This window comes from Patagioenas fasciata, chromosome 19 (genome assembly GCF_037038585.1).
Source record: "Patagioenas fasciata isolate bPatFas1 chromosome 19, bPatFas1.hap1, whole genome shotgun sequence".
In the NCBI taxonomy this organism is placed as follows: domain Eukaryota; kingdom Metazoa; phylum Chordata; class Aves; order Columbiformes; family Columbidae; genus Patagioenas; species Patagioenas fasciata.
The window spans coordinates 11,435,100-11,461,437 of record NC_092538.1 but is presented as its reverse complement, the minus strand read 5'-3'; the positions used below and the strand labels follow the sequence as shown (position 1 = coordinate 11,461,437).

Below are 26,338 nucleotides of genomic sequence, written 5' to 3'. Positions count from 1 at the left end.
CCCCACCCACCCGAAAGGAAGCAGCAAAATGGGCTGAAAACCATATGTAGCAACTGTGTGACGTGGGGCAGGACCATGCAACAGGGTTTTCAAGTAACAGATAGAACTGAGAGGGGTTTAGCTGAATGGGAGCTGCACTGCAATATTAAGTGGCTGTGATTGAACTTGAGCAGTGGAAACACAAACCAGAAAAACAGACTCCATCGTGCATATACACTATTGGTAAATAGGTCAGAATTTGGTGTTTATACAGTGTATTTGTTCCTCGAGTGGAATGAGTGTACTCTTCACAGGTTTGAATAGGTTTTGAGTTCTTGTGGATATTACTGGGCTTTCATTTTTATTCCCCACAAAGGTGCGTGGCTGCTGCCGCTGTTACTTTGATTATTGGGCTCGGCAGGCCCGGAGTCACCTGTGTGCAGTTCCAGCAGGACGGGACATAAGCGGCTTTGAGCTTATGTGTGGATAACCTTTTGACTTCATAAACTTCTAAATGTTGATTTGGATGACATTTCATTTAGCCACAGTTTTAAGTACACTAACTGGAGTTAGCGTGTTTGGTTTTTTTTAAAGCATATATCATTTAGCTAAATTGAGTTGTAGATAAGGTGGTGCCTTGTGGGTGGGAAGGACAGTTTTCATTACTTTAATTGTGTGATTTGTCAGGATTTTCAGCTTTTTATAAATGCTGTAGTGTTATATGACAGAATTAAAAGGATTTAGAATAAAAGGAGTTTAAGGAGAAGACTTTGCAACAGGATTTCAATACTTTTTGTATTTGAGGGATTTAGCTGGCTGTTTTTCATTTCAATCATCCCGCTGCGTTGGGTTAAACACTGTGTGCGGAGCAGGTGTGCGCACGTCAGCGCATTGCACATGCGAATAAACACCATTTCACAAATAAAAATTAATCCATCATAACTTGGAAGATTAAATCCCACCGCGGAACTAGAAAGGGCTGCCGACTCCATTAAGCATTGCGGAGAGCAACACATGTCGCTTTTTGCAATCTCGTGAATGGGACGGCTATTAACCTGATTTAATGCCCTGCAGAGTCCTCAAAATAATGAGTCTTTTCTGCAGTATTAATATTTACATTCTGAAAGTGCATATTTGAAGTATTTTTTATTTAAATGAGATGCTCAGCCATTACAGGCTGGAATCAGAAGTTTAAGCACCTATTGTACGAATGTTATTGAAGGTATTAAAAACTGCTATTCCTTTGGATTTTGTGGAGTTGTCTCCCTGTTCTCCCCACCGCTTTTCTTTCCCCTTGCTCCCCCTTCCTTGTCATTAAACTTAGAACCAGACCTTAAAGAGACACATGAATTCATGTCTAATATATCCCAGTAAAAAAAGAAGGGGGGCGGAAAGTGTAGTAAAATGCTTAAGGTAAAATGCTGGCTCCACTTAAATCAATGTCAGAGCTGCTGGTAGTCAGCGTTTCACCCTTAGTGCTGAGAGACCGGCTAAGTGAGCAGAAACAAATGGAGTTCATCTGTTACTTGTCCTGCAGAAAACAAATTGGTTGCCAGATTCTTAAGAAGACTGTATGTTTCATTTATCAATTTACAGGTCAGTACATACAGTACAGGTATGACTCACAAAAGCCCTTGAAATAATAGGAATAAAAGGAAAATACGTTTGGCTGTTTTAGGTTACTTGTAAAGCTATTGTTGACAGTGAAGTTATTGATGTGACCCATTTGACTTTATAAATACCCAAATGTGTAGGAGGGAAGGCTTATCCTCCTACAGAGGAGAGCGCTGAGCATTTTTTTGTTACAAATTAGTTACATGTACCCGAGTTATTAATAATTAACAGAGACTGTGATGTGAAAATGTATATTGTTAATTGTTGTGCCCTTCTGAATAATTGATGTAGTGCAGTACACCAGTATTTGTGAATTAGATTTTTGAACAGACTGTATCACTGATATTTTTTATAGATCAAAGGGTTTGGTGTAGAATGGAGGATAAAGGATAAAATTGTGTTTTTCAGCAAGCACATGCATGCCTATAGATAGATAATTAAACTCTCAAAGGTTGAGGAAATTCAATAGTAGTGGTGGCTGCTATTCCAGTTGGGCAGAATTGTACCCTGGAATTCAGCGCTCATTGCTCACAAGTGGGAGAGAGGGGGTTTGACTCTGTGTCGGTTTCATTTCTCTTCATGTAGCAATAAGGCAAAGCTTTCAGTGTTTTTACAATCCCGTTTTAAGAAGCGTGGTGTATTTAACAACTCGATGGGTCCACAGTGGGGGTGTGAGCGCGGTTTGGGAAACCGGAGTTGGTTTTATTGCTGGATCCTGGGCAGGCCGGGCTGGCCCAGCACTGGAGCAGAGGATGGGCCGAGCTGTGCTGGGACTGCACTGCCGTTACCTGCAGAAATTAATCTCAAATGTAGATCAGATATGTTGTTAAGAGTCACGTTTTCACTTGGAGCGAACAGCAGGCAGAGCCCGAGTCTCGCTGGAGGTTTGATTCCTTTCTTAAAGGCTTCAGTGGCCCGTGGAGCTTTCCGACGGCTGTTTTGGGTTGCATGTTGTGTTTTTGGGGCAGGGGCTCGGGGCAGACGCTGCCCAGCTCCCCAGCTGTTCTCTCTCCCCGATGCGCTCGTCAATGCTCTCACATTCCGCTTCAACCTCGGCAGAAACTACTGGAAACCAGTGTGTGAAACCCCCGTGGAGCTGCTGACATCCTCATTACAAACAACTTCTATAAAACAATGCAAAGCGAGCAAGTGGTACTTGTTACTACACAAGCCTTAACCCCAACTGAAACGCATAGAAAACAGCTCCAGAATCCTGGCTGGATTTTGCTGCTCGTTGCTGTCTCTGTCAAGAACAGTTCTTCGTGTCCGTGCCTATTTGTATTTCTAGCACTGATCTTGTACAGGCTGTGAGTTTTGTATTATATATTCAATATCTTTCCGATGTATTGGGCCCCCACGACACACACACCTGTGCTTTGAAAGGTAACACAAGCAGCACATACTGATTTGCTTTTTCTTGTTTGCTTTCCCTCTTCTCAGGTGCTCAGAAATGTGATAATTTTGCTGAGAAGCGGCCTCTTCTTGGTGTGTGCAAAAGCATTGGATCTTCCGGGTAAGAACGATTTTTGTGAATGAAGTCTAATATATAGATTGCAAAGCATCTAAAACACCCCAGTAGGTTACGTCTTTAAAGCTGTATTCCTTTTTTGCGGATGGGATAACACCGTGAAGTGCTTTTAAAGTGTTTTTACAGTGTGTCAGCACCCGTTTGCCTACGACTTTTTAGAAGAAATAGAAAATAGAGACTTGATATGAAATTAAGAGGTATTTAGAGTTTAATCTGTTCTCAGTGTAATCACAATTTTATTATTAGCCTTTTCTGATATTAATCCTATTCAGAATCACTGAGAAGTGTCTTAAATATGTGTCTTAAAAAGTAATTAAAAGATGCCTTCAAGCAGCACTCGTACTAAATGAATTACAAGCACTGAGCAATTGCGTTGTTACAGCCACTGTTTGTCAGCAGAATACTTGTTAAATCTACTTCTTTGAGTTAGAAACATAATTTACCAGTCTCGTCGTGCGCTCTCTGGGCGGTGTTGGTGCATCACTCCTCTTAGAAAAGAGACTTAAAACGTGTTCTGTCTGTTTGATACGTTGATTCAGACGACGCGAGGGATTAGTATCTATACCTACAGGAAAATATTTGCTTCTCGAGGTTAATCCTCTACACAGTGATTCGAAGGCTAAACAGTTGGAGTAAATCTTCTTACAGTAGTAAAACTAATTCTGTGCCACACCTTTTTCTATTAAGAATTTAATCCCTCTGGGCGTGGAGGAAGATCAAGTCTGTAAATTTCTCTCTATATATTATTACTGTATTAAATTAGAATATTAACGCTACCTGTCTTCAATGTTTAAAACCCATTGAATCCAAGTTGTCAGAGTTAAAGATGCTAAACCATTCAAGCCATAGAATATAGTTTTAACCTAGAACCACTGCGCTGTCGTTTAATAGTATTTAATCTTTTAGGACCGTATCACTCGTAAAATGACTGCGATGTCTAGCATGGTTTCGCTATAGAATCCTTTCAAAACAATGCTCTCGGCCCCCAAAAAGGTGCAGTCTTGACACATAAATGGGAAACAGATTGCGGTTTTTGGCCGATACTACTGTGCTGGTTTAGATGTTGGTTCAGTCAGCTCCAGTCTTAGATTACACAATTTGCAAATTAAAGGAAAACCCAAAAGGAACATCTGCATCAGTTTTGTTTCTGTGGCGTTTTGTAGAGGCGTGCAGGCCTCGCTCCTGGTGATAAGGGAAATCTTTGTACACACACTAAATGAATAGGTGGTTTTGGTACATATTGATGAGTTTTCTATGCGATGAAACACCAAGATTAGTAATCTATAAAGAGAACAGAGGATTCTGTTAATAATAAGTAGTGCTGTTACTGAAGATGAAAGAGTTTGAGGCCTTTAGACTTTCCCACCTTCCAGATGATGGACAGTAAAGGACTCAACCAGAAACCTGTGCAGTAGTGGGGGTTACATTTCTAGCACATATTTTTAGGAAAACATATGAATTGAACGACTTGGAGTGATGGAAAATTTCAGGTGACTTGAAGAACTGGATGGAGGTCCCTTGAGGGCATGAGAAGCCAGAGGTAATAGTCTTTTAATCATGGGAGGAGAAAGGAAATAAGGGTAAGTTACAGGAGGAGTAGCTGCAGCAAACAAGTGGATAACTTTGGCCGGCCTTTTGTTTCTCCTGCTGATCAGTTTTCAGGGCAAATTGGTTTGCAGGATGCAAACGTTATTAAGGCGGCTTAGATTAAAACCTACTAACCTTACCACAAGTTAAACTCAGAATGTGGTTATGGGAGTGTTAAAGTTTAGGTGGAACAAGAAGAGAAACAAGTAAAGCGTTAGTATTTTCTCACATTAATATCTCAAAAATCACATGACCCCGCTCCTTATCTGGCAAAGTAACTAATTAATGGTAAAATCTAGTGTCCAGTTGTGTCTGTGGCTTTTGATGTTTAAAATTAGCTCGCTGTGAAGTGATTTGTCAGAGACGAACAGCAAAGCTTTCTGGAAGGATCACCCAGGAGGAGGAGATGAGCTGCACTGAATGAAGCTCTTGTTCGCGGGTCTCACACGGCCCGGGGGGGATGTTTTCCCAGGATGTTTCCCCGGATGCCATCGCCAATACCACCGGGACAGGGCCTGGATCACACAGCCGAGTGTGGAAAGGGTGGATCCGCTCCGGATAAAATACGCCATGCTTCTTACACATCACACATAGGAATGGCTTGGAGAGGTGGTTATGGTTTTCGATTGTATCGGACGCCATGAAATCAATTTAATGAAGTTCATCAAATAATTGTGGTCTTGATGTGTGGTCACGCAAAATTGGGATGTATATTTTTCTCCCCAGCCTTATTTTTTGAAGACTGTCAAGGATGTCTAAGTTTCAATTTTTAGAGAGCAAACTTAATTGGTTTTATTCTAAAAAGTACAGGAGAACCTCTGAAGTTGGGCAAAGCTCTGTAGTGTCTTATTTTTGAGGGACCGAGTCCCGAAGGCTCTTGTACTGTTGAAAATCCCTAGAGCATCATTCAGTGCCACGTGTGCTGTTCTGTCAGCCGCCTGGAAAAGATTTCCTTCCGTTCTAGCACATGAAAAACCATCATCTCTGGGTGTTGTAGGAAGAATCGGTTTGGTCTTTAGCAGGTTGTGTGGTAGCTTTTAAGATCCTGAGGGGCACAACGCCTGAATAAAGGAGTTTGAATTCCTTCTAGTGACGTTGGATTTGGTTGTTATGTTGTGTGCTGAAGTTAGCAATGTTCTTCTCTTTAAAAAGAACACTTCAGGTCCTAATTTTTTTTTCCTTGTGGCTCATTTCTGTAGTTATATGAATGTACTTCAAGTATTTTTGTAGTGTTTATTGGTCATTCTGTGGATTTTTTCACAGACGGGAATGCTAGGAGAGCCAGTTTAATGGAATGAGGCAGTGTTTCCATTTGTAAAAGCGAGGGCCGGAAAGATCTGCAGCTCTTCTGATACAGCAAATGTTTGCGCGCACTATAGTAAAAAATAACCTTTGAACTATAATAAACTGTTAATCTTGGATCAAAACTGAAAGGAAGAAAATGAGCATTTGGGGTCAAACCTTGACCAGTCGGTGAGAACTACGGGTAGTTTTGACCTTCTCGAGCTTTGATTTATGGAGCTGTAAAAAGAGCAACGTTTTCGGAGCGCTCGCTGGGACACGGGGAGGTTGGGGAGAGCAGATTGCCGAGCAGTTTCGTTTTGCGGCCGTTCCCAGCCGTGTAACGACGCGGGGAGGAGACGGAGGGCAGGAAGGAGCCGCTTGCCGAACGCTGGAGCGCGAACCTTCCGTGAGGAGCTCGGCAGAAGCGGCACCGCAGGGACCGGATAATGCACAGCACCATTACGGCAAAGCCGCCGCTTCCAGGGCCACTTTAAGTTCCACTTTAAATTATTAAATACTGTAAACGCTATAAAGTTAATTAGAAGAGGAACAAACTCTACAAAGATAAATGTGTTTTCAATATGTTTCTCAGGGAGGGTACAGTAGAAAGCAGTGAATGAGAGGAAATTTATTTCTGGCAGCACTCAAGCCATGGAGCTGTGGTTGAACTTTTTACCCTAATTACGTCCCCGCTAATGCCTGCAGCGGTCTGGAATCAAAGTGGCCCTTCAGGCCCTGCAAAGCCTCTGATGTGGCGAGCGTTTGTTGTGTGATGGGGGTTACTGCCCAAAAAATGGAATATTGTGACAGGATTTTTCAGAATTTCTCAGTTACCACCCACCTCACTTGTTGCCTACAAAAATAGAGTAATTGTTTGCATCTGTGTGTTTTTGTCTGTCTTAGAAATAACTGTTATAAATCAATGTGACATAGGCGCAGAGAGCAGTTCAGGATTATATTTTCTTCTCCTCGGTGTTTTAGGTTATTCCTGTGTTCTATACTTCAAGAAGGACTTGAAGTTCATTGCAAAATAGTTGGAAGTTTCAGGATGATTTAAGTTCTCTTTTTCCGAGGATATGAACACCATCAGATACTGAGTTCTCAATCAATTCAAAGATGCTATTTAATATGTTTTTCCCTAAATAACGCCTGTTGATTCACGCTCATAGTTGGAGCAGCCGATTACAAACTGCATTGACTTCCAGCCCTTGTATCTGTGTTGTTCCACAGTTGCTGCCACTTGTGTAATTCACTGTGGCTCAACGGTATTTGAACTTTACATCGGTTACTAAATGCCATTTTCTGCCTTACAGGGGGCTCTCGGGAGCCCTTGTCCTTTTTCTTCTCTTTCTTTCCTTCAATAATATTTAACATACAGAGGAAAAGTCAGCGGAGTTTGCTGAGCTCAAGCGTTCGTGTACGGATGAGATTCTTTTAAACCTCTGAAGTGAGGAAAAAGACAATTAAAACACAAGAAGTGAACCGTTAAGCAATCTGATGTAATCATTCCTTTTCTCTAGTTCTGATCTATTTCTGAAGGAGAATGAATATATTTTGTTGGCTTTAAAGTTTGTAGTTTATAAATAATTTTAAATGCATAATACAGTAAATTTTTCTCCAGTAATTCAAACCAGGGGTTTCCAAGACTCCTTTTTTTTTTGAGAAAAAGCTGTAAGGCGTGTTCTTAAAAAACAGGTCTTGCTTAATCCATTCTTTCTATACACTCTGACTGGGTGATATATTCAGAACATCACCTGAGTAGACCCCTCACCGCATTTCTGGATGGCTGCTCACAAACTTATTTTTACAATTAATTGTGATTTAAATTATTAATAGAATATTTGTACAGCGTAATAATCTCATTTTGCAGATGAGGCATTAATAAAATAACGCTGGAGGTTTTAATCGGTTCCATTTGCAGGATGGTATCTCCCATTTCGGCATCTGCTCTATGGGGTGAGAAGGCGGTATTTCTGTTGCCTTTCCTTACCTTTGTAAGCTGCATTTAGCTATAAAATTCCTCCAGATTGTACAAAATGTGGCCCAGTAAAGGAGGTGACTATATTGGTGGCTTCACCGGGAGAAAACCTATGCCATTAATTAATGCTTTTTTTGGTGTTGAAATACAAATGGCTTAACTTCCTTGATGTTTGTTGGGAGGACTACTCCAGAGTAGGAGACTCCACAACCTCCCTGGGCAGCCTGGGCCAGGCTCTGCCACCCTCACTGAGAGGAAGTTTCTTCTCAAATTTAAGTGGAGCCTTCTGTGTTTCAGTTTGAACCCATTACCCCTTGTCCTATCATTGGTTGTCACCGAGAAGAGCCTGGCTCCATCCTCCTGACACTCACCCTTTGTAGATCTGTAAACATTAACGAGGTCACCCCTCAGTCTCCTCTTCTCCAGCTCCAGAGCCCCAGCTCCCTCAGCCTTTCCTCACACGGGAGATGCTCCACTCCCTTCAGCATCTTGGTGGCTGCGCTGGACTCTCTCCAGCAGTTCCCTGTCCTTCTGGAACTGAGGGGCCACAACTGGACACAATATTCCAGGTGTGGTCTCACCAGGGCAGAGCAGAGGGGCAGGAGAACCTCTCTGACCTACTGACCACCCCCTTCTAACCCACCCCAGGTACCATTGGCCTTCCTGGCCACAAGGGCCCAGTGCTGGCTCATGGTCACCCTGCTGTCCCCAGGACCCCCAGGTCCCTTTCCCCTCCACTGCTCTCTAATAGGTCATTCCCCAACTTATACTGGAACCTGGGGTTGTTCCTGCCCAGATACAAGACTCTACACTTGCCCTTGTTTTATTTCATTACATTTCCCCCCCTCAACTCTCCAGCCTGTCCAGGTCTCTGGATGGCAGCACAACTTCCAGTGTCACCACTCCTCCCAGCTTGGTGTCACCAGCAAACTTGCTGACAGTCACTCTCTTCCCTTGTCCAAATCATTGATGAATATATTGAATAATACAGGCCCAGCACTGCCCCCTGAGGCACTGCACTGGATCCAGGCCTCAACTGGACTCTGCCCCATTGACCACGACTCTCTGGCTTCTTCCCTTCAGCCAGTTCCCAGTCCACCTCACTACCTGCTCATCCAGACCGCACTCCCTCAGTTCAGCTGTGAGGATGCTGCGGGAGACTGTGTCAAATGCCTTACTCAAGTCAAGGTAGATCACATCCACTGCTCTGCCATTATCCATCCATCTTGTTATGTCCTTATAAAAGTCAGTGAGGTTGGTCAAGAGGATAAGGTGGAACTATTTCTACTAAACTGATCGACTTCATAAAAATATTTGAGCAAAATACATGAGTGATGTTTGTATCTCATGGTATTTAACACCAATATTTCAGTGCTGTATCAAGTAATTTCCTCTCTTGTTTTTAAAGGATTAGATGTAGTGACACGTGTCTAAGATTGCTGCAGGTTTTTCTGATTTAAACTAAGTGCTTCCATGTTTTTTGCAATTTGTGGTCCACTTGAAACGTCTCTGCTGTTTTGTGTTCCCCTGCCCCGCACACGGGTTTGGGAGGTGGCGCTTCCTCAGAAACCGTACCCGCTTTTCCTGATTCTGAATCAATCTGTAAAGTGTCATCAATGAAAGTATGAAAATGACTTACAGAGTTAGGTTTTCAAGCTTTTATTGTGAAAAGTTGGGATGCAGAGGGTCAGGGAATTTTAGGGGACTAGACACATTAATATATATATAGAATTAATCTGAGTGGCAGGATTATTGCCCATCGTTTTGTTGGTGCAATCTGTGTTAGAAAGTACATACGGAGCTCGATGTCGAGTCCCAATGGAACTGTTCAACACGGGCTTATACGAAAACAGTCATTGGTATCAATGATGCTAATACAATTTTAGCTGTATCAACTTCTGCGATTTCTGTTTTGAAATAAGAATCTGTGCACCCTTTTATCAAAGAATAATTTCCCGTAGGTAAGAAATGTACTTTAATCAGAAAAGGTTGTACATGGAGCTCGCCGTGGCGTTTTGTGTTTCCCAGCACAACGAGCTTCTAATGTAAAGAAACTGCACTCGAATCTCACTGTTCCCAAAGTGTTTTTGAAGGGCCTTTGAAGTGCTTGAAAGTAATAAATAGCACCCTCTAGTTATTAGCCGAGGTATGTGCCTAGAAAAATGTAGATTTTGGGAAGAAGTCCGCTAGGCAGAATGTCAACGTTATATTTTTCCTATTATTTCTTTGCCAGTTGTCTTTCTGTGCGTATACCATACGTTGTTTCCCTGCTGCATCCCTATTGTACGTACCATTTTATTATCTTGAGGCCTTCAAGGGGAACAGTTGATGTTTGTACTCCGCTTCTCCAGAATATTCCTGAGCGGCTCCATAAGACAAGCAAGTGTTTTGTTGGGAATTGTGTTAGACTCTGTAAAATAAACCAGATATAGACTGGGGGAAGCGCCCTCCTTCCCCAGCCCCTGCGATGTGTTTGTACAGCTGGCAATTTGTGCTGCTTCGTATTGGTTGACCTAGAAGTAGCCAACGTTTTAATGCGTTCTTGGAGGGGAAAAAAGGTGTTATGGAAGAGATCTGCCACATCAAAGCCTCTGCTCAGCTTGTAAAATGGTTTCCACCGCTGCCTTCCCCGGCCCTATCGGCACACTCGGCGCTTTCTCCCTCTCCAAAGAAAGCGAGCCTTTTTATTAAGAAATGGCCTCGGAGTTTTATTTATATTAAAATGATAAAAGTGACACAGGGCGGTTGGCAAGATCTATGGGGTTTCAAACACGAGCCCATCAGAGATGTGACGTGAATTGTGTGTAACGCGTCTCTATCTGATCAAGTCGCGGGACTTGGCTGGTGCAGAGGGCAGTAACTGCTCCCTTTAGCAAAGTGTTACTGCAGAATATTGTTTTGAATAACTAGAATGTGGTCTAAGATTTCATGCCTATCAAATAACTTGTATTTTTCTGGTCAGATCTGATGTCCCTAAGTCATATTTGTGGCAAAGGAAACTAAGTGCTTGCACAATACAGGTTCTTGACTGTTGCGGAGATCATAATTCAGTTTTAATCACACCTTCCATTAATGTAGGAGATCCTTTGTTTTCTAGCGTTCTGCTGGATTTTTCCCTTGCTGTGCTAAATAATATAGGCTGAAATAATTGAAAATAATTGTACAAAAATCCTTCTTTACATGCAGCTCCTGTTTTGTTCCCTGTAGCACAAGCCCGCCGTACTGCTGTGTGGACCTTTACTCTTTGCGAACGGGAGAGATGGTCAAGTCCATACAGTTCAAAACTCCCATTTATGATCTGCATTGCAATAAAAGGTAAGGATATTTACTACACATTCTTTTTGTGTTAGGGCATGTACGATTTTGGTCATGAAAATCAGGGAGCGCATTCGTTGTATTGTTATTTTGACTTTACTGTAGACATAGCTTTGCTTCTCCATTTCTCCAGTAATATTTCCGTTTGAGTACAACAAAACACCACAAAGGTTTTGTTAAACAGACATTTCTCTGTCATCGTACCAAAAAATCCAGACATTCATGACTAAATTAGAAGTGTAAATTACAGAAGGCAAGTTGTGCTACTGAACCAACATCGTTAATACTGCGGCAAATCTAATAACGAGGAGGATGTTTTGATGGTGCGAATGGTTGAAGAAGGAAAGGGTGGGAGCGTGTGTTATCCCCATTAATCTGCTCTTTGTGGCCGTGGGTGCGATTGCTCGGTGGGGTTTCCCTGCAGGGCTGAGCTGGTGATGATTCGGTGCTGGGAACGGGTCCTGTCCAACTGGAAAACCGAATGTTCCCCTGTGTGCTATGTGCTGATAGTAAATCTTTCCAGCCCGGCCTCCTCGCCAAAGCAAAACCCAATTGTAAAAACAGTCAGAAGGCAAATCATGGTTCAAAGTCTCTCCCAGCTAAAGAGCCTTTCCAGGTGCTAATGTTTCTTTTCCTCAGTGGTAAGAATGGCAAAGCTACTTCAAAGCTGCGTGGCTGTGTCCAGCGTAGCGGCTTTGCTGGAACGTATCGGGTTCTGTTATTATCCAAGGCAAGCTCAGTGTTTCAGATTGGAAATGCATTAAATGTGGCCAAGTGCAGCGCTAATGGTGCGTTAACTGCAGTGTAGACTAATGGAGTCCAAAATCTGAATTTAAAACAAAACTTGAGTTGCGGAAGAAGGGAAAACTGTTTATTATTTATGTATTTGTACTCAGGAATCATCCGTCTGGTCGGTTTCATTAATGCACAAAGACAGTGCACCCTCCGAGAGAGGAAAACAACAGATCTCCAGGATTGGGAAATATTACAATCAAATATACGTAGGGGCTTTTATACCTACACGACGCTTGCATATGCATTCAGTGTCTTTCCATTCTTCATTGGTTAACTTTCTTGTTGGAGAAGTCAGAATTGATACATTTTATTTTGTTTTTCTCTCCTACAGTTTAAGCATTTGGAAGATCTGTTGTTTAACTAAAACTACTCTTTTGTCCAAAACAAATATTAATTTATATATGCAGTGTTCATAACTTTTAAAAATGGGCATTTATGAATCAGGAGGAGGTGGGGAAGCATCTTTTTCACAATAAGAGAGCTACAAGCGAATGAGAAATCCCACAATAATTCCATGTGTGACTCGAACCCCTCTTGTTGAGTTGTGTGTTCTGCCCTCTGTTTTTTTGGCAAGTAAAGTGTTTGTGTTCCCCATCTGCAAATCTGTCGTCTGAAAATGTCCCTTGATTTCCACCTTCCTTCCAAGAATTTGTGCTTCTTCTTGTTTCTGGATAGAGATGAGATGTTATAAACCGAAGGGTCCTGAAAGACTTTGGGATGCAGAACAGAGCTTATTCTATCATAGAGTGTCAGGGATTGGAAGGGACCTCAAAGCTCACCCAGTGCAATCCCCCCATGGAGCAGGAACACCCAGCTGAGGTTCCACAGGAAGGTGTCCAGGCGGGTTTGAATGGCTGCAGAGAAGGAGACTCCACAACCTCCCTGGGCAGCCTGGGCCAGGCTCTGACACCCTCACCATGAAGAAGTTTCTTCTCAAATTTAAGTGGAACCTCCTGTGTTCCAGTTTGAACCCATTACCCCTTGTCCTATCACTGGTTGTCACCGAGCAGAGCCTGGCTCCATCCTCCTGACACTCACCCTTTATAGATCTGTAAACATTAACGAGGTGACCCCTCAGTCTCCTCTTCTCCAGCTCCAGAGCCCCAGCTCCCTCAGCCTTTCCTCACACGGGAGATGCTCCACTCCCTTCAGCATCTTGGTGGCTGCGCTGGACTCTCTCCAGCAGTTCCCTGTCCTTCTGGAACTGAGGGGCCACAACTGGACACAATATTCCAGGTGTGGTCTCCCCAGGGCAGAGTAGAGGGGCAGGAGAACCTCTCTGACCTACTGACCACCCCCTTCTAACCCACCCCAGGTACCATTGGCCTTCTTGGCCACAAGGGCCCAGTGCTGGCTCATGCTCACCCTGCTGTCCTCAGGACCCCCAGGTCCCTTTCCCCTACACTGCTCTCTAATAGGTCATTCCCCAACTTATACTGGAACCTGGGGTTGTTCCTGCCCAGATTCAAGACTCTACACTTGCCCTTGTTATATTTCATTCAGTTTTTCCCCCCCAACTCTCCAGCCTGTCCATGTCTCTGGATGGCAGCACAGCCTTCAGGGTCCTTGTGATTCCATTCTTTAATGGAGCTTTTACTGCAGGAGGTGTGTCATAAATCCGCTGTTTGTATCAGCTCGAGGCGCTTCCTGTGTGGTTGGGACCAGAGAGAATCCTCAATAACTGCCACGTATTGGTAACCTGGCACTTTATCACCGCCGAATTTATATCGATGCTTTTGAAATAATTACATTTAGATATTGAATCTTTAAACCGATGCATTTAATGCTTAAAGTCCATGTTCCCTTTCTGTGTTTTCAGGATACTTGTTGTGGTCCTGCAGGAGAAAATCGCCGCCTTTGACAGCTGCACTTTCACCAAAAAATTCTTCGTTACAAGTATGTATAATAGCTGGGTTCAGTCCTTTTGCTCTAGTGGTGGAGTGACATAAAACAGGTGGTTTATTTGCTGTTCTTTCTAAATCCTCATAGCGAGTCTCCATGGCTTCATTTGGAGTTTCAGGAAATCTGTTGCTTCAAAAAACCCCCAAATAATCCAAATGTTACTCTGTGAATCTTTGGCTCTTCCTCTATATTTGTTGTTGTAAGTGGCTCCTCGCTGTTGTGCAGAGCACGTGCACCGACTTTCACAGGGAGCTGAAAAATCCTTTTGTTCACTTGCACAAATATATGCAAAAGTTTTAACATCTGCAATAAGTCACTGTTATGTTAGCAGAGCAAACCGGTGTGTTTCTACCCGTTGTGCTGTGCTCTGTCCCCAGACGTGGTTGGGATTAGGGGGTCATTCGTTTACCTGAGACGCTAAACACCGAGGACGGATTTATTTACCCCAGAAAAAGAGACAATCTGCTATTTCCAAGCAGGCAGTGACTTGTGCTACTGATACCAATTAGAATCGCCTTTCAAATCCATAGGTTACTGAGCAATCATAATTCACTTTGGAAGGATCTGAATGTTACTGTTAAACAGGTAAATCTGCAATTCCCTGGTGTATTTTCAGTCACAAGTGGAAAAGTTCAAAATTATCATTTTTAGGTTGTCTATGGATTTAAAGAAGTTGTTTCTTGTAGGAGTTTGAAGAAAAGCAGCGTTACGCAGTAATATGAAAGCTGCCAATAGGTGTCAGTTTGTTCCTATAGATGGCTGGATGGAGGACTCTGCTGGGGCTCCCAGAGGAGCTGGTTGTGTCCTCTGGTCCTCCCTGCCCCTCTCTATTCCCCCGACGGGGATCAGAGCACAAGCATTGCTTTAGTTTAGGTCAAAAAACAAAAACCCTCAAGTGTGTGTTGTGACGAGTCTCGTGCTTTTCTAATTCCAGGTGTTGCGTGTTGTAGTTTCTTTAAGATAGTGCGGTTTATTTTTAAAAACAAACTGTAATTTGAGGAACAGGAATTTTCTATTCCCAACCATAACTTTGGCTTCGAAGTGAACTTTTATGGAACAGCGGGAGAATTTCAGTAGTATAAAATAAACAAATACATTCAATTAAATAAAATATGATGTTGTTTTCCCCTAGGTAAACGTGTCTCTTGGCCCTGTGCTGGTGCACAGTTGTGCCCAGGGTTTTGAAGCTTAATTGTTTCACTTCACAGCTCCTGCGATCCAGCGGGTGCTGCGCTCGGGCCCGTCAGAAGCTGCAGTAAAGCTGTTGTCTGCGCCTTCACGTTTCCTATGGGCTGGAATCGCTTCAGCCCAGGAGCGTATCCTTAGAGGCTTCAGTTCCCTGATGTACTTGAAGTTTGATGTAGATGAGCGAGCTAGTTAGCCGCACAGATTTTTGATACTCGGCCAACTGGACTCTTTTGCTGTCTTTTTAAAAAAATTTAGGAGAGGGCAGCGTCGGTTTGAACTGGAAAAGTAGAAATCCCGGTAAAGGAAGCTCAGGCAAAGCTCGAGGAGGCGCTTTGTTTGCGCTGCTGGAGCATCCGGGATCCACTGGGTCCGTCCTGTGCTCCTGGGCCAGCCCAGAAGAGTCTCTGCTGGGTTATCTGGCTGTTTTTGGTCAGAAGTGATGGCACAAAAGGTCAAATATATTAAATGAGGATTGTTCACCCTTTGAAGACATTTCTGTTACTGTGTAAATCACTTTGTAGAGAAAAAACAGTCTTTTTTTCAATATTTGGTGATGATGTGGATCCATCTATTTCTTCTGAGTGGCGTGGGAGCCGTAGAACCTCGAGACAGCTACAGAGCAAATGGAATTAAACAGGAGGTCTTGTCCATATTCCTGGCTATTTACACATAGAAATTAAAGGCAGAATGTCCAGTTAAACAGTGTCGGGAATTCTGAAGTTGTGTTCCTCAGTAACGCTAATGCAGCTGTGTTGCACATGAGTCGGATTTGTCTTTCTGTTTTTGTTTTTGTGGTTGAATGTGTAGCTTAATATATTGTTGTAATAAATATACCATAAAATATTCAGGATGTAGAACATGGTCAGGTTCGTGCTGCTGTTGGAATGTTTAACTCTTGCATTTCCTGATTTTTCTTGAGCAAATCGGACATAGTACAATGTTTAATTTTGTATGTGTTTTTCTGCAGATGATTAGAAGGGAGTGTGCTGGTTCGAATGGCGGGGAGCCAGCACATTTTATGTGTGGACAAAACCTCAGCGTACAGGTGCCTCCAGTCTTGGTGTCTGAATTTGAGACGCGTGTTAAGCTTGAAGGGGAAACATACTGTGGATATTGTAGAAAAATCACCAGCATACCCTGTAATCTCCGCTGTGTGGTGTCCTGATTTTTAAATGTCTGCTAAGGAAAGGTGTAGGATGAGTCTGGAAAGAGCTCAGGGCAGTAACTTGCCTTGGGCATCGCGTTCTGTGCCGTCCCTGTGCTGGGAACGGCTCTGATTTGTTACGAGAGGGAAGGATAAAGCCAAACGGTAATTTCACATCCCACGCTGCTTTAAGTACCCACGTGGCCAAACTGAAAGTAATTTGATGCTTCTAGTAAGAATGTGTTTCCTTTGCTAGTTGGGGATGTCAAGGTGCAGATTTGAAAGAGATTTTTAAGTAGTTAAGAATTACATTGTCGTTCACTTAAGGTTTCCTTCAGAGCCCTGTTCTGAATGCTGTGTATGACCGACCGATCAGAAATGAAAGTGATGTAGAAGCTTTTTTCCCCTGCTTCGCTCTAAACAATAGATGCAGAAAAGCTGAATTTCATTGATTTCTATTACATCAGTGCTCCCTCAGCCCTTCTCCAGAAATGCTTACTTAGTGGAACGCTGCCGATGATGAGTACGGCCTGATGGACGCTCCGCTCTGCAAAGAACATCCTGCCCACCCCCTGGGCCCCGAGTAAAGATTATCCCAGATAACATCATACATGTGGCATCATCTTTGTGTCCGATAACGTGTCTGCTCAGATTCGCTGGCCCTTCCACTCCTCATATTGATATATTCTCCATCCATTATTCCCTAGGGATGGAGACAGTTATTGCAGCCATTAGCTGGCACCACATTTCTATCGATGCTGTGCAGCTAGAGCCTTAAGAGGTAATTTTCCAGATTTTAGTCAGAGTACTTTATTGTATAGAAAGTCTCAAAAGACTTACCTAACCACAAGCCAAAAATTGTTCAGTATATGTTAAATGTACCCCAGCTGCACCTCTCAAAATAAATTAAAAGAACCCCACCAACCAAACAAAAAACCCAACCAACCAACCAGTGTTTGATACTCTAATTTGCGATTGGGATGGGGTATTTCTCTTTTCGCTGACATTCACGTGCAAGAATATGGTTGTTTCAGTTTGTCCCGGCTCTGATCTGGAAATCATCAAGGCTTTTTGGTGCGTTTTTGTTCGAACGCCGTTTCCTCCGCCAGCGCACAGGGAGCAGTTTGATCTCTCTGCTTTGAAGTGAAAACACTGGATGTCTTATGAAAAGGTTTAATGCCTGAAGAGTTACGTTTCTCAAGACATTGGGTTTGTGCGTCTCCCTTCTCGGCTGTGGGCAGCGAGTGGAGTTTATCCTGAATATCCCACACGGTGTAATAATTGATGGGATTCCTGTCTGTGGAGGGAGACTCCTTGGCTCAGATGGAAAGTCCTTGAGGCAGGTGGGAGTTGAGCTCCTGGTTCACAAGGTTTGTTTGATCAGTCAAGAGAAGCCAAGTGTGTTCCTGTGAATTGTATATAAGCAGTTTTTATTTTTCTATATACCCATATATATATATATATATACACACACACTCCATGCGATTTGTAACTGCTTTCCCTGAGAAACCTTGATTTCCTCTTGGTTTTACTTGTTCACAGCGTTGTTTAGAAGAGCGGTTTTTCCTGCATGTGGGAATCACAGGGTAATGTCGAAATGCTTTTTGAAAAGGTCTTAACGGCAACACAGTAGATGTATGGAAATGGATGTCTTGGTTGCTTACCGGGTGTTCTGATGTATTGCAGGGAAGTGTAAATACAACAGAAAAATTGCATAAAGACAGCAAGGCGGTGTTGGTGCCCGAGATGTGGATGTGTCACATCTCCTGGGCTTGACAGCTTAAATAATACGGAGAACGGGAAGGGCTGTGTGTTTCTGTGTAAGTTATTTTTATCTAAAGCACCCAAAGCCTTCATGTGAAAGGCCGAAGCAAAGCATCTTACTCACATTGTCCTACAGGAACAGCCGCCTCTAGAGTAACATGATTATTTATCACTGTCCGATTTTCGGAGCAAAAAAAGAAAGTAAAACTGAGATGAAAATGTAGTTTGTCCTGAAGTCAGTGGAATCTGTGCTAAATTAAACAACCAAGCCTAACGAACATTAAAGGCCACAGATATTTTTAGTGAAAGGTCTGGTGTTGGTCTTAGACCTGTAGAGTAACAGCAAAATACTTAAAACTGCCATAATAGAATTGACAGGGAAAGGAGGTCTCTGTAATAAGAATAATAGTAAGGACATTAGCAGTAATAATAATAATAATAATCATAATGATAATAATAATAATAATAAACCTCGGGTCCTTTCCCAAGCTTGTATGAGGGAACTGAGATTTTCTGATCCAAGGCAGCACAAACTGCAGCTCCTTGCAGGGTTGTGAACACAATTATTGAGATTATTATTATAATCATTGTTATTCCTCTACAAGGGAGGATGATGACAGTTCACTTAGCATTTGTGGCTTTACTCTTTCACTTGATTTCTAGATTTTTGTTGGTGTTTCAATAGCGCTCAGGCCGTTATGATCTGAAGCACAAGGCCCGGCTGGCGAGCGTGATTTCCCGGTGGGGTGCAATCCTGCGCTCTGCTCTTTCGCTCCGGTTTTATGGGTGATACTTAAACAGAAGGAAGTACAAGAACAATAGGAGAGTTTGGGAAAGTATGTGACAGTGCGAGGGTCATAACATTTACATAGGGCCTTTCATCTAGAAGGGACCCGGAGGAATTTATAAACAATATTACTTGATACGGTTTATAAACAAATACATGATTTGTTTCCCTTGGAATAAACAATGCTTTTGCAACCAAGTATCACTCCACTCGTTATTTATTGTGTATTCTCTGTCAGGGATCTGTTTTCTACCTACTTTGGATTGTGAGGTTTAAGAATGAGTTTTTGCAATTTCATTGCCATAGAGTGCTGGATATTTCATAAGAACAAGAAAAAGAATTAGCAATTGATTATAAGCTACATCCAGTGAGTGAGAAGTTGCGTCCTTGGCCTCCAAAGGGATGCGGCGTCTCCCGTGGGTCGGGATTCGAGACGGAATCCTAAGAAGGTTTTATAGTAATGTTGTATGAACACAGAGAAGGAGCTTGAAATGCGAGTGGGCAGCGCTGGTGTGCATTGCTCACAGACACAGGTGTGCAGCATCCGTTAAAACCAGTTCTAGGAAGATAACTCTTATAACCGGTACCAAAAGAGGATGAGTGTGCGTCAGTGCAGAGAGAACTAGGGAAAACAAAGCGGGGAAAATGATGGAAAAGGAGGTTTTCCTATTAAACAGGCAGGGGGGTGGAAAAAAGGCAGAAAAGAACTCACTAAAATGGTTTTCATTAAAAAGTAAAACAAAGTGAAGGCAGAGGGGCTGAAAGCCTGTCAAATATCACAAACAGATTGACCTTGTTTTCCCATACCCTCCTGGACTGTAAGAATAGGTGTAGAGAATAAAGGTTCTTAAAATACGCTGTGGAATTAAGAAACAACCCGCAGTGTGTTAAGATAAATGTGTTGGGATGTGTTTGAAGAGAAGCAGTGTTGTTCTGGGTGCTTCTGATTGGGCTTTTTCATTCTCTCAGCTTTAATTCACACAGTAATTTGCAGCAGTTCCCGATGTTTTAGGTCTGAGAAGGAGCCGCGGTTGTACTCGGGATAAGGAGCCGCGGTTGTACTCGGGATAAGGAGCCGCGGTTGTACTCGGGATAAGGAGCCGCGGTTGTACTCGGGATACAGAGCCCGAGTTCAGCCACGTCATTATGTAAACTGGAAATAGGTTCTGGCTTCGTTCAGGGAAGTTCTGACTGCGAGTGTCGGGTTGTTCTGGACAGAAACGTTCCCTTCTGCGGCGTTTTTAGGTCTGAATACTTTGCCGTGACAAGTTCGTCTTTAGCTCGTCGTTAACGGAGCCGTTTGGGCTGCGCAGGGTTTCTAAAGAAGGACCAAGTGAAACAATGACGGTCTTAATTATGGCCGTGCTCACTTCTGGGCAAAATGGTGATTAAAATACTGGTTCTCTGCCTGCATTGCAGGTTTTTTGAGCAGGTGGTGTTGGTGTTATATCTGGTATATAGGCAGAGTGCCGTAGGGCACATCCATCACCCATAGGTGAGCAAGAGGGGCACATGGGTACAACACACCCGAGATGTGGGTTGGCTTTGCAGCATCGGGCACATCCTGAATGCTGAGCTGCTGGAAGGCCAGTGCTGCTAGGATTTAAGTGCCTGTGGATTCAAAGGCCGTGTGCTTGGGTGGGAAGTACAGACTGCCAGGTTTTGTGGGTATCGGGAGCCTTGTGGCGTTCGGCCCCCAACTCTCCATCCCACACTGAGCTTTTGGGTTTATATAGATCCTCATATATAGATTATATTTTCTTCTCAAGCTTTTTTTCCTCATGAAAAAGCAGTGGAGCTTGATGAAGAGCTGCCCTGGCTCAAACGATTCAAGTTTTCACATGTTTTGTTCTTTATCGGCTTAACCTTTAAACTTCCAGCAGCCTGTTCCTCTGTCAGTGTTTGCCCGTCGTGCCGTTTGTGTCCAGGCTCAGTGGGAGGGGAGGAACGTGTCGCTGTCCGTGTGTCCCGCTGCCCCTATTGGAGCTGGAGAACGAGCTTTTCAAAGCCATTTCGGAGAAATCCCAGCGCCCCGTTTTCTGTAGCAGCACAGATCAATGCAATAGGCAGAGAAGGGCAGACTGTGGGAGTTTTCAGAATGCGAGGAGCTGATTCTGTTTATTATGGGCATGTGGATATGAATCTCCAAAGGGTGGTAGAGCCTTTCATAAAAGTAATTGAAAAATAATGTAAAATAAACGTGCCTTCTCTTTGCTGACTCATTAAGCGACATTTGTATAGCTCTTTGGAGAATGTTAAGTAACTTCTAGGATTCCTGTGCTCTCAGTAAAACAGAGGGGGAGAGTAACTATGCACTTAAAACCTTTCAACATAGTTTCCAGTGGGTTTTCCCCTATATCTTTGCGGGTGATAGTCCGAGTAAAGTTTGTTCTGAGATCAGATGATTTTAGTCCTTGCTTGGTCTCTGTACTTTTGGAAGGACCTTCCCGAGCGCTCACTTCTTGGATGACCTTTCATTAAAACTTGGAAACTTTGCTCTTCTTGACAGTTAGTTCTGCATTCTCGTTATGTTCATTGCTATTGTAAACATGCTCAAATTGCTGCTGTTGTTGCTTAGAATGGATTTTTTCCCTCAGTTGTTTTGAAGTTTGGTAGAAGGAGAAGTTAATCTTTAAGGGAGCGAGGCCGGTGGGGATTGGATGGCCCAGCTCGGTAGGTCACGCCGTGTCTGTTTTTTCATTTGCCCAGTAGATGATGTTCTGCTGACTCCAGCTGTTTTTTTGGAAAGCAGAAAAACAATTTGCCTTTCCTTCCCATAAAGTATAACCCTTTGTTTATCCTTCTACTGCTGCGAGCTTCCAAAACGCAGAGACTTGCAAAGAGAAGAAAGGGAGGAAATGGCTCTTTTTTTACGCTGGTTTTTGTATCGGGGAGAGTCAAGTTCAGTCCTGAGCTGAATTGTTGACCTCTCAGGTTATTATTAGAGCTGGCTGGTTTGTGTGTCCGATTGAGAGTCCAGTCCGTGGAACAAACTACTGCCCATAGTGGGTTTGCTGGAGACAGCTGCAATTTTTCTAAAATAACTTTACATTTTTAATTGATTACTTTTTAACTTGAAGAAGAACACCTTTCGCAGTTCTTTTTCCCAAGCAAGCCCTTTCTCATTACTCAGCGCTGCTGCATTGCCCGAGTTTGTGGTGCCAGCGCATCCCTTGGCTGGTGCTGCCTCCTTATTTTGTGCCTCCGGGATGCTGGGAGGTGCTGGTGGAGTTTGGGAAACGCAGGCGGTTGGCTCTGAAGTGGCTGTGGAAGTTTCTATGGTGAGGGCTGTCATCCCACAGCCTTTAATGCCGCATTTGATGCATAAAAGGGGACCTGAATATTCTTTCCTGGCCCAGATAAGAATTGCTGAAGCAAAATTCAACATTCAAACCTGACCGGTCCTGATCTATAATGTCATCGGAAGAACATGTTTGTATTTACAACCTGGGGCTGTATTTACAACCTTTCTTTCTTTGCTTGCTTTGTTCCTTAAGAGGCTCTGGCTACCCACATTTTATGCACTTCTGGAATGCAATAACAATTGTGGCATCATCTCTTCAGAATTCGTTTTCCTTCCTGAGATCGAGGCGGCGATAAGGCCGCACAAAATAGTCACTTGGTTTTGCTTTCCTGGCCTGAGATGGGTTTAATTGGATGAATTGTGGCTTTTCTCCTTCCATCACTTTATGACCTTTGAAATAGCTTGCTATGGTCTTTTGAATTTTGCAATACCCTCCCTGCTCTGCTCTGAAAAATGGAATAAGGAGCAGTTTATCTTGGCCGGCAGAACAGTGGAGCAGCTGCTTCTGCACGTGCCCAGCAAATGCCATCAAACGTGGCCTTAAGTGCTGCCAAATATCAATATAAACCTTTACCTACGTGCTTCGTTAACACCCTCCCATGCACCTTTTGCATCATTTTGCAGGCGTGAAAATAAAGCCACTGAACTTAAGTCTGTTGTGCTCAGTAAATGTTCTGGACTATTTGGGGGCCTGTATGAAAAGACCCTGATAAAAGAAGACAGTGAAGAGGTTTGATTTTCCTCTTTGGTTGGCAGATCAGTGTTGAGAGTCCAACGCAGACTTCGGAGAAATGGAAGCTTAGCTGGCTGGATTTAATTTCTCAGAATGCAGCGCAGAATTTTATGCAATAAGCGGCAGTTGTTGGTTCTGTGTTTTCCCGATCTCCGTGCTCCTTCGGCCCGCGACGCGGGATCAGCAAAGCCGGGCTTTCCGAAATGAGACCCACATGGGTGCCTTTGCTGTGTTCTGCTGCTTGGCCAACCAGTGAGAGAATATGAATCACTGGAGTGTCTATATTAGCCTAAGAACTGATGAAAACTGAGATTAACCATTCACTCCATAGTCCCCTCCTTCCCCCGTCTCCCCCCCTTCTGCAATATTTCTTTTTTATCTGATGTTTTGCCGCACCAGAATGGATTCAGCTCTCGGAAATGCTGTTATGCACTCAAGCTTTTCATTTCTGTTTATTTTCAATAATTTAAAATTCTTTATTTTAAAATTTAATAGCAAATAGCGTGATATTCTTGGAGGTTGTTTCTCAAGGCAATTTTTTGTTGTGTGTTTTGGTTTTTAACTCGGACTGTCTGTAAAATCGCATTTAACATGGGCCTGATGGATTTGAAGCCTTGCCATATTTTCATTCACAGCTGTTTTCTATTAGAGGCATTTTCACCTTTTAATCCAAAGGAATAATTCTCTATTCTATTAATATGTTCATTTCTATGCATACGTATGTATCTGCCTTTAATGATATAGAAAGGTAATGGGAAGCAGGTGGATAATGGAACGTTTGCCACTGATTTTAAAGGAATTACAGATTATCTCACTTTGTAAAGTTAAGTGTGTGCACAAGTATTTGGAGGCGAAGGGCCCGTCTGGAGAGCTGTTACAAATATAACCAAAAGCACAAAACACCCTTTCACACCACAAAATGCGGTAAGAGTTGAAGTGAACTGCAGCTGGTGACCAACAGAAAGACGCCAATCGAGTAAAATTAATTCAAATATGAAGATACAGAATGAATCCAGTCAAACTCAAATATCCCCCTCACCCCACTGTATCAAAACGGCATTAAAAAAATGCAGACATAAGGAGAAATGAGTATTTACACATAATTATCAGTTCAGAATAACTCATCTAACCACAGCCTTATCTTTAGGACCAAAAACGCAAGCGTTTACTGAGTGATATTAGCGATGGAAAGGGTTTTGTTTAGACTCTGTTTTCTTGGCAATAAATAACATTCTTTGTGAGAAGTCATTAAGCTATTTCTTCATGTTGCCTTTTAAAACTTTTCAGGCTGCTATCCCTGTCCAGGCCCAAACATGAACCCCATTGCTCTTGGAAGCCGCTGGCTTGCTTACGCAGAAAATAAGGTAAGGATTCATTACCAACAATACTTCTCTCTGTTTGTAGATTACGAGGAAAGCTAAAACAGTTAAACAAGCAACACATTCTGTGTATGAGCAACAAACCTCTAGTTTTGTGCTCTTTTGTTGTTCAGAAGCACAGATTCTGTTGTTTGTTAGGGTTCAAAGGCAAAAGCTGCTTCTGTAGGTTGATGGCAGGTACAAGAGTCTTGTTTTGATTTATGAATTTTGAAGGGAGGCAATGCGGAGTAAACCCCAGGTGCATTCCTTTAATCTATTAAACGTAAAGCTGAAAGTAGCTCCTTCCCTTTGTCATTTCTTTGCTCGCCAGTCATAAAAAGGAAGGGAAAGCCACACTCGGATTCTTAGCATGTCTGATATTTAATGTTACGTATACATGGCTAAGGCTTTTGATTATATTTATTTAAATTTATTTGTGGTATTGCTGCCAGAGCTAAAATCCCACCATTTCAAAGTTTATGAATTCTCAGCGACTACTCATCTTGTAATTGAAAACTGGAGTTGAGGACGCGACAGTCTGGGTGGCACCCAGAAGATTAGAAAAAGGGGTTAAGTGTCTCAGCAGGGCTTTCTGCTATTTGTAGGAAAAAACACACCAGTGTACATGATAAATAAGAGCTCTGGTAATGGGCTTGGGGTTTGTGTAGTTTAATAGTAGTGACTTGGTCGCTGTCTTTCTTCTCGCAGCTGATCCGGTGCCATCAGTCCCGTGGCGGAGCCTGCGGAGACAACATTCAGTCTTACACGGCCACAGTCATTAGTGCTGCCAAAGTGAGTACATCTGCCGCCGGGAGAGGTTAGCGTGTCACAGAATTATTAGGTTTCCCTGCTGAATTGTACTGTGTGTCATCGCCCCCCCATTCACAAAGTTGGAAACGCATTTAAGAAACATGAGGCCGTTAGCGCCGGGGATGTGGTCCTGATCCTGCAAAGCTCTGAGTAGCCGATGCTTTTCACAAAGTATCCCTATCCTACCGAACCTAATGTTTTAAAATGTTATTTATTGCAAACGGTTGCTCATATTAGTGATGTCCGTTACAGGAAAATCATAATAAAATGGATTTGTAGAGTGCTATTCGTAATATTACAACTTCACATTATTAGAAATGAATATAGTGAATTATTAGTCTTTTAACATCATGAAAACTGACTTTACAAGTGCTTTTTGGACTCAATCACACTAGCGTGATACGTTTTAATCTCTCTGAAGGATGGCAGTGAGTACTTGAGCTAATTAATTACCTGGCAGCTTGCTTTGAAGGTTGGAGTTTATTAGTGACTGTTGATATCAAGGTTCCATTGCCTGGTTTTCTTGGTTCAGATGACATTATAGTATCAGTCTGGTTTCAGAGAAATATCTGAGCTTTCAGAATATCAAAGACCACGGCTTGGAAGACTCTCCAGCGAGCCAAAGCGTGTGCAGAGCTGTTGTTCCACTGTCCCCTGCTCACTCCTTTCCTTGAGGACTTGCCTGCAGCATTTTGCCAAGTAATTTCTTCTTCTCACACACGCACGCCGAGTGAGTTTTGGCATTGCCTGGCAAACCCTGTGCTGATTACAAGCTTTGTAACCACCAGCCTTTTCGTTCCTGATCTACACAACAAAACAAATCTAATAATAGGAATTAAATGACAGCGCGGAGCAGAAAGCTCAGCGGCGCTGAGGAAAACAGCAGTTACGAGAACCCACAAAGAGGGCCGGAGGATGCCATCCCATGTGAAAACAAAACAGAAAACCAAACAGAACCCATCAGCAGAGCTCTGGACACGGTCTCGCTGTGGTTGGAAGAGGAGAAAAATCACAGGTTTTTACATTGTTGAGGGGAGCTTGAATTGCTGGTCGTCTGAAGGCGTCTGAAATTTGCCGTGTCTCGTTGCATACTTTCACCGGGAGCAACAAAAACACAAAAAGGAGGGAAAATCTCCTCAGGCTCCTTCAATCTCGGCGTCGTTAGCGTGGTTTTTATAGCACAGATGAGTCTGAAAAACCAACCGGCTTGGCACGATCAGCCACGGTTCTGATCGCGTGTGGTGAGGTCTCGCAAAGGGATCGCTGCG

At 43.0% G+C, this 26,338-nt stretch overlaps 1 protein-coding gene across 18 annotated transcripts in view; it reads left to right on the top strand.

The window, feature by feature from the left end:
* The window catches only part of BCAS3 (BCAS3 microtubule associated cell migration factor), a 285,403-nt gene that overhangs the window by 14,631 nt on the left and 244,434 nt on the right, over nt 1–26,338 (top strand). For all 18 annotated transcript variants that reach the window (XR_011741909.1, XM_065852777.2, XM_065852781.2 and 15 more), the window contains exons 7-11: nt 3,034–3,106; nt 11,178–11,285; nt 13,900–13,976; nt 24,190–24,266; nt 24,969–25,052. Coding sequence is in view for 17 of the 18 variants with exons in the window: in XM_065852777.2 (XP_065708849.1) it covers nt 3,034–3,106; nt 11,178–11,285; nt 13,900–13,976; nt 24,190–24,266; nt 24,969–25,052 (419 nt within the window). In the remaining variant the exon portion in view is untranslated. The remainder of the gene's footprint in view (nt 1–3,033; nt 3,107–11,177; nt 11,286–13,899; nt 13,977–24,189; nt 24,267–24,968; nt 25,053–26,338) is intronic.